The sequence below is a fragment of the Mustelus asterias genome, chromosome 22 (genome assembly GCF_964213995.1).
Source record: "Mustelus asterias chromosome 22, sMusAst1.hap1.1, whole genome shotgun sequence".
Lineage (NCBI taxonomy): Eukaryota > Metazoa > Chordata > Chondrichthyes > Carcharhiniformes > Triakidae > Mustelus > Mustelus asterias.
The window spans coordinates 7,703,903-7,719,157 of NC_135822.1; the positions used below are offsets into that span (position 1 = coordinate 7,703,903).

Sequence of the window (15,255 nt, forward strand, 5' to 3'; positions counted from 1 at the left end):
ATGGCCTCCTTCTGCACTGTAGGGATTCTATGATAAACTTTAAACTGTTCTTCATCCTTATCCAGTGTCTTCGGTTGTAAAGAGTGAGTGCGTGGACTCTATCATGTCAATTACTTTGTTAAAGTTGTCAACAGAAGGAATTTCACATTCTAAGTCCATGAACCCAACTTTATAAGAGTTCCCACTTTCCAACCATCCTAAGATTCTATCGGGGTTAGACAGGGTAGATTCAGAAAGAATGTTCCTGATGGTGGGGGAATCCAGAACTAGGGGTCATAGTTTGAGGATAAGCCTTTTAGAACTGAGGTGAGGAGAAATTTCTTCACCCAGAGGATGGCGAATGTGTGGGACTCACTACCACAGGAAGTAGTTGAGGCCAAAACATTCTCTGATTTCAAGAAGAAATTAGATATAGCTCTTGGGGCTAAAGGGATCAAGGGATATGAGGGGAAGGCAGGATCAGGATATTGAATTTGATGATAACCATGATCAAAATGAATGATAGAGCAGGCGCGAAGGGCCGAATGGCCTTCTCCTGCTTCTAGTTACTATGTTTCTGTGACATTTTCCCAATTTCCACAATAGCAATCTCATGGCTTCTCTGAATGAGCTCTCTTCAAGTGCCAACTTGTGGATAGATCCAAGTTCATAAAAATTAGGGAATATGGTCAAACTCTCACTTGTTACAAGAGTGGGACAGAAAGAATCTCATCCTAAAGTATGATTTAGGTTCAAACTTAGGTGCCAGTAATGACTAGAGCTTATACCCCTTTTATGGGAAGGACAAAACAGATTTCAATCGATAAACCTAAAACAATCAATATGTGAAATATTCAACATTGTTTATATATTAACTGGTTTCATAGAATCATAGAATCCATACAGTGCAGAAGGAGGCCATTCGGCCCATTGAGGCTACAGACCACAATCCCACCCAGACCCTATTCCTACAACCCTTCATATTTACCTTGCTAATCCCCCGACACTAGGGTTAATTTAGCACGGCCAATCCACTTAACTCACACATCTTTGGACTGTGGGAGGAAACCGGAGCACCCGGAGGAAACCCACGCAGACGCGGGGAGAATCTGCAAATTCCACACAGAAAGTAACCCCAGGCTGGAATTGAACCCGGGTCCCTGGCGCTGTGAGGGAGCAATGCTAACCGCTGTGCCATCGTGCTGCCCTGTGGAACCTGCCGCTCTTCAGACGAGATGTTAAACTGCGGCCCCTCAGTCAATTTTTCTCACTCAGGTGGAGAAGTTCCCCTGGTTTGCATTTTAAAATTATAGAATTACCATATTATACTGTCAATGCTTCTGAGTGGTTGGATAACAGGAAGATTACTTGCAAAATTGAAAGATGTTTGTATCAATTGCATATTCCTGGTGGTAAACATAAGAATGATTTGTATTTATATCGTGCCGTTCACAACCTCTACAGCCAATGAAGTAGTCCTGAACAGCAGTCACCTTTGTAAAATTAGATGTAAGCTAACGGCATTCACTGTACCTCTGCCACATATCGTATCCCATCAATTGTATGTTCTGAGCCACTGCTTTCCAAGTCAAGGCCACCCCAGTGGAAATGCATCTGAACCGCTGTGTAACGATGTAACAGCCCTTTGCTGATAATCATTGAGGGTGGCAACTTTATCGCAACTATGAAAACAAAATGCGCAAAGTTACTGGTTTTAAAAGTGCATCTTCCTTACACATGTGTATCACATAGCAGTACATAGTTCCGATATCCAGAACCATCTCAGTTTAAGGTGAGAAGGGGGTAGGTTTGGGGGCGAGGTGAGGAGAAGATTTTTCACACAGAGGGTGGGTGGAATGCACTGCCAGTGGAGATGGTGGAAGCAGGCACGCCAGCAACATTCAAGGCTATCCTGATAGACATATGAATGGGAGGCGAACAAAGGGATAGAAATGGCGTATTGGTGCAGGCTTGGTGGATAGTCAGAAGCTTTTTCCCAGGGTGGAAGAGTCAATTACTAGGGGGGCATAGGTTTAAGGTGCGAGGGGCAAGGTTTAAAGGAGATGTACGAGGCAGATTTTTTTACACAGAGGGTGGTGGGTGCCTGGAATTCGTTGCCGGGGGAGGTAGTGGAAGTGGATACGATAGTGACTTTTAAGGGGTGTCTTGACAAATACATGAATAGGATGGGAATAGAGGGATATGGTCCCCAGAAGGGCAGGGGGTTTTAGTTAAGTCAGGCAACATAGTCGGTGCAGGCTTGGAGGGCCAAAGGGCCTGTTCCTGTGCTGTATTGCTCTTTGTTCTTTGTGCTAACAGATATATGAGCAAGCATAAAACATATTTCTATGAATTGTAATGAGCTCAGTCACTGACAGCTAATTATTCCCTTCACAAATTTTCTGAATGCATTTTAAATGTCTGCTCATAATTATGTCACTTCAGGAATACTTCAGCAAGTAATATGCATTCACTGACTGCAGTTATTTGTATGGTGTCTGTAACATAGAACATGTATGATGGCTGTACACAGAAGAATCAGATGCCAAGCAACACTTGGGCAGGAAGATAGAAACAGAGAAACTAGAAGCAGGAGGAGGCCATTCAGCCGTGCGAGCCTGCTCCGCCATTCATTTTGATCTTGGCTGGATCATCAGATTCAATATCCTGATCACACCTTCCCCCCACATCCCTTAATCCCTTTAGCCCCAAGAGCTATAACTAATTTCTTCTTGAAATCAGACAACATTTTGGCCTCAACTACTTTCTGTGGTCATAGAGTCATAGAGGTTTACAGCATGGAAACAGGCCCTTCGGCCCAACTTGTCCATGCCGCCTTTTTTTTTTAAACCCCTAAGCTAATCCCAATTGCCCGCATTTGGCCCATATCCCTCTATACCCATCTTACCCATGTAACTATCTAAATGCTTTTTAAAAGACAAAATTGTACCCGCCTCTACTACTACCTCTGGCAGCTTGTTCCAGACACTCACCACCCTCTGTGTGAAAAAATTGCCCTTCTGGACACTTTTGTATCTCTCCCCTCTCACCTTAAACTTATGCCCTTTAGTTTTAGACTCCCCTACCTTTGGGAAAAGATATTGACTATCTAGCTGATCTGTGCCCCTCATTATTTTATAGGTCTCTATAAGATCACCCCTCAGCCTCCTACGCTCCAGAGAAAAAAGTCCCAGTCTATCCAGCCTCTCCTTATAACTCAATCCATCAAGTCCCGGTAGCATCCTAGTAAATCCTTCCTGCACTCTTCCTAGTTTAATAATATCCTTTCTATAATAGGGTGACCAGAATTGTGCACAGTATTCCAAGTGTGGCCTTACCAATGCCTTGTACAACTTCAACAAGACATTCCAACTCCAGTATTCAATGTTCTGACTGATGAATGCCTTCTTCAGCCTTCCCCATTCTATTTGCCCCCAAAACACTCCTGCCTGACTCTGTGGTAGTGAATTCCACACATTCACCACCCTCTGGGTGAAGAAATTTCTCCTCACCTCAGTTCTAAAAGGTTTACCCCTTATCCTCAAACTATGACCCCTAGTTCTGGACTCCCCCACCATTGGGAACATTCTTTCTGAATCTATCCTGTCTAGCCCTGTTAGAATTTTATAAGTTTCTGTGAGATCCCCTCTCACTCTTCTGAATTCCATTGACTCATAGAATCCTACAGTGCAGATGGAGGCCATTCGGCCCATCGAGTCTGCAGCGAACACAAACCCACCGTCCCCATATCCCCACCAGTCCTATCCCCATAACCCCATGTATTTACCCAATTAGTCCCCCTGACACTAAGGGGCAATTTAGCATGGCCAATCCACCTAACCCACACATCTTTGGACTGTGGGAGGAAACCGGAGCACCCGGAGGAAACCTACACAGACACGGGGAGAATGTGCAGACTCCGCACAGACAGTGACCCAAGCCGGGAATCGAACCTGGGTCCCTGGCGCTGTGAGGCAGCAGTGCTAACCACTGTGCCACCGTGCCGCCCTAATTGGGATCAAGAGCAGATTGAAAAACCATGCATATAAAAAAAGGGATAGAAGGAGCTAGAGATTTAAAGAACAAAGAAAATTACAGCACAGGAAGAGGTCCTTCGGCCTTCCAAGCCTGCACTGATCGTGCTGCCCGACTGAACTAAAAACCCCTGCCCTTCCGGGGACCATATAAAAAGAGAAAAGTGAGTCAGGCAGGAGTGTTTTGGGGGCGAATAGAATGGGGAAGGCTGAAGATTCCAATTGTGGAGCAGAGGGGGGAGGTAACAGAGGAAGCTATCCCTGTGGATGGAGAACTACCACAGCCAAAACCCACTCTTGTCCTCAACTAATGTTGACAGATCCATTTGTCAGGAGGGGTTACTGGAGGTCAGTCAGGGGTAGGAAGCCAAGCTGATTAATTCCATTCCAAAGCTATGAACACTGAAGCTAATTGTCGTATCCCAGCAAGACTCAGATCAGCTAATTCATCCAAGACCAGGGAGTGAATCTTCCTCATCAGTGTTTTTAAAAAATATTATTAATTCTGAAGATGTGAACATTTCTGGCAGGGGTTTGCAATAGGGACTTGGAAAAGTGAACCCATCGAGGGTGCAGGGGGGTGGGAGAGGGTCAGGTCTGGTAGGCCTGCCCATCTCCAGTTGGAATCATGGACTCGTTGAATTTTTATAGCACAGAGAGGCCATTCAGCCTATCATTCCTGTGCTAGCGCTCTGAAGGAGCTCTGACTCAATTGCCTTTGAGAAGTGAGTGATGAATTTTCTTCTTCGAGTCCATATTTTTTTAAGTTTATTGATTATTCTCACAAGTAGGGTTGCATTAACACTGCAATGAAGTGACTGTGAAAATGTGGTGAAGTTGCTGTTAAGGAGGAAGTTCCAGTATTTGAATGCTTATAATGGAAGAAAGGAAACATATTTCCAAGTCTGTATGGTATGTATCTTGGAGGGCAGCTTGTAGACAGTTGACCTTGGCGGGTTGCTGCAGTGCATCCTGTAGTTAGTACACACCACAGATACCACACACTGCGGGGGGACGGAGTGGATGCTGAGGCGAATGGATCAAATGCCAATCAAGTACGTTATTTTGTCTTGAATAGTATTGTGTTTAGTTGTTGCAACTGCAACCAAGCAAGCAGAAAGTATTCCATCACACTCCTGATGTGCCTTGTAAGCTTCGAGGGGGTGAGTCACCCACCACAGAATACCCAGCCTCTGACCTACTCCACCAGCTGCATTCATGTGACTGGTGCAGTTGATTTTCTGATTAATGGTGAACCTCTGAGAAGATTGATAGTGGGGATTCAGCTATAATAATGCCATTGAATGTCAAGGGTAGGTCGTTAGGCTCTCTCTCATCTCTGTACAGCGACGCATTTACACAAACTGAGTGCACAAACTGAGAAACATAGAAACTAGAAGCAGGAGGAGGCCATTCGGCCCTTCGAGCCTGCTCCGCCATTCAGTGTGATCATGGCTGATTCAATATCCTGATTCGCCCCTTGCCCCCCCATCTCTCTTGATCCCTTTAGCCCTTCTTGAAATCATACAATGTTTTGGCCTCAACTACTTTCTGTGCTAGTGAATTCCACACATTCACCACTCTCTGGGTGAAGAAATTTCTCCTCACCTCAGTTCTAAAAGGTTTACCCCTTATCCTCAAACTCTGACCCCTCAGTTCTGGACTCCCCCACCATCGGGAACATTCTTTCTGAATCTATTCTGTCTAACCCTGTTAGAATTTTATAAGTTTCTATGAGATCCCCTCTCACTCTAAACTCCAGTGAATATAATCCTAACCGACTTAGTCTCTGCTCATATGACGGAGCTGCCATCCCAGGAATCAGCCTGGTAAACCTTCGCTACACTCCCTCTATAGCAAGGACAAGCTTCACTATCGGTGACAACAATTTGTAACCTTTTTCTCCAGTCTGCTAAGTGCGGCACGGTAGCACAGTGGTTAGCACTGCTGCTTCACAGCTCCAGGGACCTGGGTTCGATTCCCGGCTTGGGTCACTGTCTGTGTGGAGTTTGCACATTCTCCTCGTGTCTGCGTGGGTTTCCTCTGGGTGCTCTGGTTTCCTCCCACAGTCCAAAGATGTGCGGGGTAGGTTGATTGGCCATGCTAAAATCGCCCCTTAGTGTCTTGAGATGGGTAGGTTAGAGGGATTAGCGGGTAAATATGTAGGGATATGGGGGTAGGGCCTGGGTGGGATTGTGGTCTGTGTAGACTCGATGGGCCGAATGGCCTCTTTCTGCACTGTAGGGTTTCTATGATTTCTATGCTCAATAAATACTCAATTATTATTGACTCCCAAAAATGCATTCACAGAAATATTGAGAAAATGGTGCCTTGCCCTTGGCCCTCTGTGAATCATTTCACCAAGAGGTCAGCAATCCAACAACCATTGCTTTGACACAGTGGGGTATGTACTTTCTGAAGTCTTGCATTGCCTCTGAAGTTCTGCGAAGCTTCACCTTGTCTCATGTTGTCAATGAATCCAAACTCCAGATTCTTTGTTTGAAACAATGTAGCTAACTGTATTACTGGGCAGAATTTTATCTTTTTTTTTAACTTCAGTGTCAATTCAGGCGGGAGAATCGATATGCTGCCCGCCAACTCCACTGCTGTATTTTTTGACATTTAGTTAAAAGATATTCAGGTGGCGAGTCCTAAGGTGTCATGCTGTGGGGGCAAGGCAGTGCCAGGGGGCAGTGATGGTTGGGCATGACCCTCTCCCCCACTCCCCAGGGGTCCATACTTATCTCTACGCCCCCAATGTGTTCTCTTTGCCAAGTCCCTGTTGTAAACCCCACCAATGTTATCATAGAATCATAGAATCCCTACAGTGCAGAAGAGGCCATTTGATCCATCAAGTCTGCATCGACTCGCTTTCAGAGCATCTTACCCAGGCCCTCGTGCCTGCCCTTTCCCCGTAATCCCATAAAGTTCCCATGGCTAATCCCCCTAACCAACACATCTTGGGGCACTAAGGGGCAATTTAGCACGGCCAATCCACCTAACCTGCACATCTTTGGAGTGTGGGAGGAAACCGGAGCACCCGGAGGAAACCCACGCAGACACGGGGAGAACGCAGACATGGGGCGGCACGGTAGCACAGTGGTTAGCACTGCTGCTTCACAGCTCCCGGGACCTGGGTTCGATTCCTGGCTTGGGTCACTGTCTGTGTGGAGTTTGCACATTCTCCTCGTGTCTGCGTGGGTTTCCTCTGGGTGCTCCAGTTTCCTCCCACAGTCCAAAGATGTGCGGGTTAGGTTGATTGGCCATGCTAAAAAATTGCCCTTAGTGTCCTGGGATGTGTAGGTTAGAGGGATTAGTGGGTAAATATGTAAGGATATGGGAATAGGGCCTGGATGGGATTGTGGTCGGTGCAGACTCGATGGGCCGAATGGCCTCTTTCTGTGCTGTAGGGTTTCTAAGATTCTAAGGAACATTCAAACTCCACACAGTCACCCGAGGCTGGAATTGAACCCGGGTCCCTGGCACTGTGAGACAGCAGCGCTAACCACTGTGCCACCGTGCTGCCCCATCGGCAGGGGGATAATCTAATGTGGGGGTGTTATAGAGCTGGAAAGCCTGTTAATTAAATGTAAATGTCTGGTGAGGGGGTTCCCAACATTTCATGAGAATTCTAGCTGCTGTTATTAATTCCGATCGTACTTTGTTACTTTTTTTCTAATACTCGTGTGAAGGAACATTTTATTATATCAAAGGAACTTTATAAAAGGTAAGATGTTGCTGCATTATTCTTCCCCTGTATTAGTCCTTACTCCTGTTTCTATTTGGACCAATCACACTGGACTGTTCACTATATACTTTAGCACAGAGGCAACAGATCAATAAAAACCTAATTAATCTTTTATGTGGCCTCTAAGTCCATGTCAGGCAAAATGAAAGAAAATATATACCATAGATTCATTAACAGATAGTATTACAAACACAAAACAAGGTGCAGGATCAGGCCATTCAGCCCCTTGAGCCTGCTCCACCATTTAATACGATCATGGCTGCTCTTGTTAATAACCTAAAATCTGCATACCTCCTATCCTCTTTGACCTATCACCCCCCTTGCTTAGCTCAATTTGCCAATTCACTTTAGCCAGCTCTGCTTTCACGCCCTCACCATTGCAATTTATTTAAGATTAAAAATGTAGACTTGAACTTTCCAGCCCCCCGCCTACCCCACAACAGGTTTTCCCACAGCGGCTGCTCATTGGCCGCCAGCGGGATCTTCCAGTCCCACCGAAGTCTATGGCGTTTTGCATGAATCGCCAGTCCCACCAGTTAGAAACCCACGGTGGGGGTCAGTTTCAGCGGGACTGGAAGATCCCACCAGCAGGAAGGGCCGGAAAATCTCACCCATAGTTTCAAACCCATTCCTCTCTCCCTCGAACTGAATGTGAAATCCAATCATATTATGATCACTGCTACTAGGGTGGCACGGTGGCACAGTGGTTAGCACTGCTGCCTCACAGGGACCCAGGTTCGATTCCTGGCTTGGGTCACTGTCTGTGCAGAGTCTGCACATTCTCCCCATGTCTGCATGGGTTTCTTCCAGGTTCTCTGGTTTCCTCTCATAGTCTGAAAGACATGCTGGTTAGGTGCATTGGCCATGCTAAATTCTCCCTCAATGTTCAGTTCAAGGTTATAAGTCAAGTGGGATTAGGTGGGCAGACCAGGGCATTTCATGTGACAGTGCAGACTCGATGGGCTGAAGGGCCTCTTCTGCACTGTAGCATTCTGTGATTCTGAACCCGAATAGACGCTGGAGTGTGGTGACTCGGGAACTTTCACGGTAACTTCATTGCAGAGTTAATGTAAGCGTACTTGTGACACTAATAAATAAATGTTAAATCTAGGAGTGCCTTCATTAAAAGGTCATTAATTCATCCTATCTCATTGCACAATATCAGGTCAAGTATAGCCTGCTCTCTAGTTGGCTCTAGAATGGGCTGTTCTAAGGAACTGTCCTGAAAACATTCTATGAATTCCTTATCTAGGTGACCTTTGCCCATCTGACTTTACAGTCTGTATGTCGATTAAAATTTCCTACGATTATCAGCGTGCCTTTCTGACAATCTCCAGTTATTTCTTCCATTATGCTACACCCTCCCATGTGGTTCCTACTGGGGGGTCTATACACCACTCCCAACTGTGACTTCTTGCCTTTATCATTTCTCATCTCTACCCAAGCCGTTTCCACATCCTGGTTTCCTGAGCTGAGGTAATCCCTCTCTAATGCACTAATATCATCATTAGTTAACAGACACACCCCTCCACCTTTCCCTCACTTCCTGTCCTTCCTAAATGTCCTGTACCCTGTAATATTCAGGTCCCAATCCATGTCCTCCTGCAGCTCTGTAATTAGCTATCAAATCGCATTTATTTATTTCTATGTGCGCTCTCAGTTCAGCTGTTTTGTTTTGAATGCTTTGGGGCGGCACAGTGGCACAGTGTTTAGCACTACTGCCTCACAGCGCCAGGGAGCCGGGTTCAATACCGGCTTGGGTCACTGTCTGTGCGGAGTCTGCACGTCCTCCCTGTGTCTGCGTGGGTTCCCTCCGGTTTCTTCCCACACTCGAAAGATGTGCGGGTTAGGTTGATTGGCCATGTTAAATTGCCCCTTAGTGTCAGGCGGTTAATAGGTAGGGTTATGGGGATGGGGACTGGCTGGGATTGTGGTTGGTGCAGACTAGATGGGCCGAATGGCCTCCTTCTGCACTGTAGGGATTCAATGATGCTTTGCACATTTAGCCACAGAGTCTTCAGTTATATTCTTTTATTCTTTTTAATAACCTCTACTCTCATCTGTTGATTTACCATTAGATTTGTACTCTCTATCCTGTCCTGTCACAATCTGTTTTTCATTTCATAAGAACATAAGAACATAAGAAATAGGAGCAGGAGTAGGCCAGCTGGCCCTTCGAGCCTGCCCCACCATTCAACAAGATCATGGCTGATTTCCCACAATAATATTTCTCTTTTGCCTTGTTTCTACTCTTTGACCGACTGCATCTTCCCAAATTTGATCCCTTGTCCCTGCTAGCAGTATAGGTAATAAATAACGGGTCATTTTATTGTTCAAGTATAGAATAAAAGAGTACTAGACCTGAATGTCCATTATTGATCATGAGGAATGGTCCCGTGTGTGGTCCATCGTAGCCGCTTAACTCTAAATAGGGGAGAGTCGCATTAAACTTCACTTTTTTCCTCTGAATGTCGATGGGAGATTGGTGCAAACCAGAGCAGGCTGGATATATCAAACTCCAGTGAGCTTCATTCAAGTCTCCTTCTGGTAAAGGACAGAAAACCTCAGCAAACACCTTCAAAAACACTCATTCTCAATTTCTTAATTTTCACTCACCAACTCATTCACTCGCATAAGCTTTTTTACAGTTTAAGTATTAAAATAATATTCCAAGTCCTTGGCTCTCCTTATAATGCATGCACTCTGGGTGAAAAACAGGACAATGTTTGCAGAACTAAATTTTGTGGGAAATTATTATCGAGAACAGGTCCTTTCCTCTGCTGTCAGCCTTTTGAATGGACATTCCTCGCATTAAGTTGATCTTTCTCTACACCCTAGCTATGACTGTAACTTTACATTCCGCACTCTCTCCTTTCCTTCTCTGTGTATGCTATGCATTGTCTGTACAGCGCGCAAGAAACAATATTTTTCACTGTATACTACTAATACATGTGACAATAATAAATCGAATTAAATATCATTGATACAGCGAACGTCTTGCTTACCTTGATAGGTCCAGTGCTCTTTATTACCAATACTTGGCTGCAGGCAAAACAGAAGAAAGATCCCCAAAGCAAACCTTTTCAAATCCATGCTAACGGAACACAGATGATGCCACATGCCGGACTATTCCAATCCTGCACACAGACTGTGACAGTACGGAGGCACCAGTCCCAAACAGAGCAGAGTACAATACTGACACTCCAGTAAAAACACCAGTCCGCGCTGTCTGGTGTGGCAAATCATTTGTTCAAATTACAAATTTTTGGAGTTGTCTTGCTTGCGCAAGGAAGCAGTCATGAATGTCAAAGCTGTGCTTCAAGACGCGGTCAGCGCACCCACATTAAAGGAAAGGAAATATGTTCTAAATGGAACAACTACAGAATAGATTGCGTGTTTCTGTTTCATCCGTCTGCAGTTTGAGTGGACTGCCCACTGCAAACAACTTATCAAAGGTCTGCTTTTTAAATAGGAGTTTGGATTTCTCACTTAGTGTCTGGGAGATAAAGCAGCCCCAATGACTTTCTTTGATAGTCTAGCCTGCTGATTTGAACACATACTTTACGTTACCCCTAAGGGAGGGGGGGGTGGCATTGAACTGCAGCATAATAAGAAAGGCTACAATTAGCGAGCGGATCCTGCCAAGGACGGTTTTGGAGTTGGGCTAAAAAGTCACCTCGAGCGACAAAGTTACAAGTGGAGGAAAAATGTGTTCATATGATGCAAAAAATATATATATATAGGCCGCAATTTTCCAGCCGTTCACGCCAATGGGATTCTCCAGTCCCGCTGCAGTGAATGGAGATTTGGCTGAGCGCCAAATTCTCCATCCTTGCTTGCAGTCATGATGTGGAGATGCCGGCGTTGGACTGGGGTAAGCACAGTAAGAAGTCTCACAGCACCAGGTTAAAGTCCAACAGGTTTATTTGGAATCACGAGCTTTCGGAGCGCTGCTCCTTCATCAGGTGTGACTCACTCCATAACCCTACACATTTACCATGACTGATCCACCTCATCTGCACATCTTTGGACACTCAAGGGCAATTTTATCATGGCCAATCCACCTAACCCACACATCTTTGGACTGTGGGAGGAAACCGAGTACCCGGAGGAAACCCACGCAGACACGGGGAGAATGTGCAAACTCCACACAAACAGTGATCTGAGCCGGGAATCAAACCCGGGTCCCTGGTGCTGTGATCACTGTGCCAGCGTGCCACCCCCAAGTTAAATGGGACTTTCTTGTGTCTTCACCAGTTGAACAATTGCGGAGTCTAGTTTCCCTTTTGTAACTTGTTTTTTCCATTTAACACCTGCCTCTTCTGCCCTTTTTAGGAGCTTTGTCACTCCTGCACAACAAAGGTTAGCGAACAGCCTGACCTGTAGCTGCTATTATAAGGTGTGGAGGGTAGTTTAAGAATAATTTCATACCCAATTTGATTAAGCAGACGCAGCATGGATTCATGAGGGGAAAGTCGTGCTTGACGAACTTGTTGGATTTTTATGAAGATGTGACTAGTGCGGTTGACGGAGGGGGACCGGTGGATGCGGTGTTTTTGGATTTCCAAAAGGCCTTTGATAAGGTGCCTCACAAAAGGTTGCTGAAGAAGATTGGGTCACACGGAGTTGGGGGTAGGGTGTTAGCATGGATTGGGGATTGGCTATCCGACAGGAAGCAGAGAGTCGGAATAAATGGGTGCTTTTCTGGTTGGCGGATGGTAACTAGTGGCGTGCCGCAGGGATCGGTACTGGGGCCTCAACTGGGGACTGAGTGTAGAGTAACAAAGTTTGCAGACGACACAAAGATAAGTGGAAAAGTGAATCGTGTGGAGGGCGTAGAAGGTCTGCAGAGAGATTTGGACAGGCTGAGTGAGTGGGTGAGGATCTGGCAGATGGAGTATAATGTTGACAAATGTGAGGTTATTCACTTTGGAGGAAATAATAGCAAATTGGATTATTATCTAAATGGAAAAAAATTACAACATGCTACTGTGCAAAGGGACCTGGGGGTCCTTGTGCATGAGACGCAAAAACCCAGTCTGCAGGTGCAACAGGTGATCAAGAAGGCAAATGGAATGTTGGCCTATATCGCAAGGGGGATAGAATATAAAAGCAGAGATGTCTTGCTGCATCTGTACAGGGCATTGGTGAGGCCGCAGCTGGAATACTGTGTGCAGTATTGGTCCCCTTATTTGCGGAAGGATATATTGGCCTTGGAGGGAGTGCAGAGAAGGTTCACCAGGTTGATACCGGAGATGAGTTGAGGAGGAACTTCTTCTCTCAGAAGGTGGTGAATCTCTGGAATTCTCTGCCCACTGAAGTGGTGGAGGCTACCTCGTTGAATACGTTTAAATCACGGATAGATGGATTCCTGATCGGTAAGGGAATTAGGGGTTATGGGGATCAGGCGGGTAAGTGGAACTGATCCACTTCAGATCAGCCATGATCTTATTGAATGGCGGGTCAGGCTCAAGGGGCTAGGTGGCCTACTCCTGCTCCTATTTCTTATGTTCTTATGTTCTTATATTCTTTTGTTCTTATGTTCTTATTATGAGGGGTGTTGATTATGAGGAGAGACTGAGCAGATTGGGTTTGTACTCGTTGGAATTTAGAAGGCTGAGGGGGGATCTTATAGAGACCTATAAGATAATGAAGGGGCTGGATAGGGTAGAGGTGGAGAGATTCTTTCCACTTAGAAAGGAAGCTAGAACTAGAGGGCACAGCCTCAAAATAAAGGGGGGGTCAGTTTAGGACAGAGTTGAGGAGGAACTTCTTCTCTCAGAGGGTGGTGAATCTCTGGAATTCTCTGCCCACTGAAGTGGTGGAGGCTACCTCGTTGAATATGTTTAAATCACGGATAGATGGATTCCTGATCGGTAAGGGAATTAAGGGTTATGGGGATCAGGTGGGTAAGTGGAACTGATCCACTTCAGATCAGCCATGATCTTATTGAATGGCGGGGCAGGCTCGAGGGGCTAGATGGCCTACTCCTGCTCCTATTTCTTATGGTCTTATGTTCTTATGTTCAATGTCACCAATCTTGCTGTGGAAAATCTCCTACCCCCATTTAGTACCTCTCTAAATGTAAATGCTATGAGGGAGCAGTGGGACCAGCGGGTATATGTGTACAAATGATTGAAGGTGGCAGGACAGCTTAGTAAAGAATATGGGATTGATAAATAGGGACCTAGAGTTACAAAAAAGGAAGTCCTGATGAACCTTATAAAACATTGGTTCAGCCGTAACTGGAGTATTCTGTCCAATTCCAAGCATTGCACTTGAGGGAGGATGGGAAGGTGTAAGAGAGAGTGCAGAATAGATTGACAAAAATGGTTCCAGGGATTTGGTTATGTGGATAGGTCGGAGAGACTGGGGCTATTCTCCTTAGAAAAGTGAAGATAAAGAGGAAATTTTATTGAAATGTTCAAAATCATCATGGGTTTGGACAGAGTAGATAGGGAGAAACTGTTCCAGTTGGTGGGACGGTTGATATCCAGAGAACTTAAGGTGATTGGAGAAAGCATATTCAAGTCTCAGATTTCTACATATTAAAAACATTAAGGGATACAGGGATAATGCAGGAAAATGGCGTTGAAGTAGAAAGTCAGCCATGATCTCACTGAATGGTGGAGCAGGCTCGAAGGGCTGAATGGCCTACTCCTGCTCCTATTCCTTATCTTCTTAAGCAACGCGACAGGAGGGAAAAGCTTCTGTGTGCAGCGAAGGGTTAGGATTGGGAATGCACTACCTAAGAGCAAGATGGAGGCAGATTCAATTATGGCTTTCTTCCCATAGTCCATTGGCCGTGCTAAATTCTCCCTCAGTGTACCCAAACAGGCACCGGAGTGTGGCGACTCAGGGATCGTCACAGTAACTTAATTGCAGTGTTAATGTAAGCCTACTTGTGACACTAATAAATAAACTTTAAACTTTCAGGGCTTCAGGGGCATGGCAGGTGACTGGGACTAGGTGAGTTGCCCTTGGAGAGAACTAGCACATACACGGTAGGCTGAATGGTCCCCTTCTTCGCTGCAACCATTCTATGATTCGAAGTGATGCAACTAAAATTAGGGGCTGGGAAAAAAAATTAAAACTGCACCCTTACTGCTGTGTACACAATAAATAAAAACAAATGATCCTAAAACAAGATTAGGAACTGCTCTCCTGAGCAGTGGGAGTGATGATGTTCTGATAAAGAAACTATTTGTATTTATCATAGAATCCGTACAATGCAGAAGAGACCATTTAGCCCATCAAGTCTGCACTGAATCATTTACAGAGTATCTTACCCAGGCCCTCTCCCCAGTCCTATCCCTGTAACCACACACATTTACCATGTACTAATCCATCTAACCTACAGATCTTGGGACACTAAGTGGCAATTTAGCATGACCAATCCACCTAACTTACACATCTTGGGAGACTAAGGGACAATTTAGCATGGTCAATCCACCTAACCCACACATATTTTCTTCTCCTTAAGAGAAACTATTT

The 15,255-nt window shown here is 45.3% G+C and overlaps 1 protein-coding gene across 1 annotated transcript in view; it reads right to left on the bottom strand.

The window, feature by feature from the left end:
* ca6 (carbonic anhydrase VI) overlaps positions 1 to 10,854 on the bottom strand; it is a 38,907-nt gene extending 28,053 nt beyond the window's left edge. The window contains exons 1-3 of the mRNA XM_078239711.1: positions 10,767 to 10,854; positions 10,123 to 10,305; positions 1,513 to 1,661 (exon numbers count right to left, since the gene is read on the bottom strand). Coding sequence (XP_078095837.1) covers positions 1,513 to 1,661; positions 10,123 to 10,305; positions 10,767 to 10,854 — 420 coding nt within the window. The remainder of the gene's footprint in view (positions 1 to 1,512; positions 1,662 to 10,122; positions 10,306 to 10,766) is intronic.
* Positions 10,855 to 15,255: the final 4,401 nt, after the last annotated feature.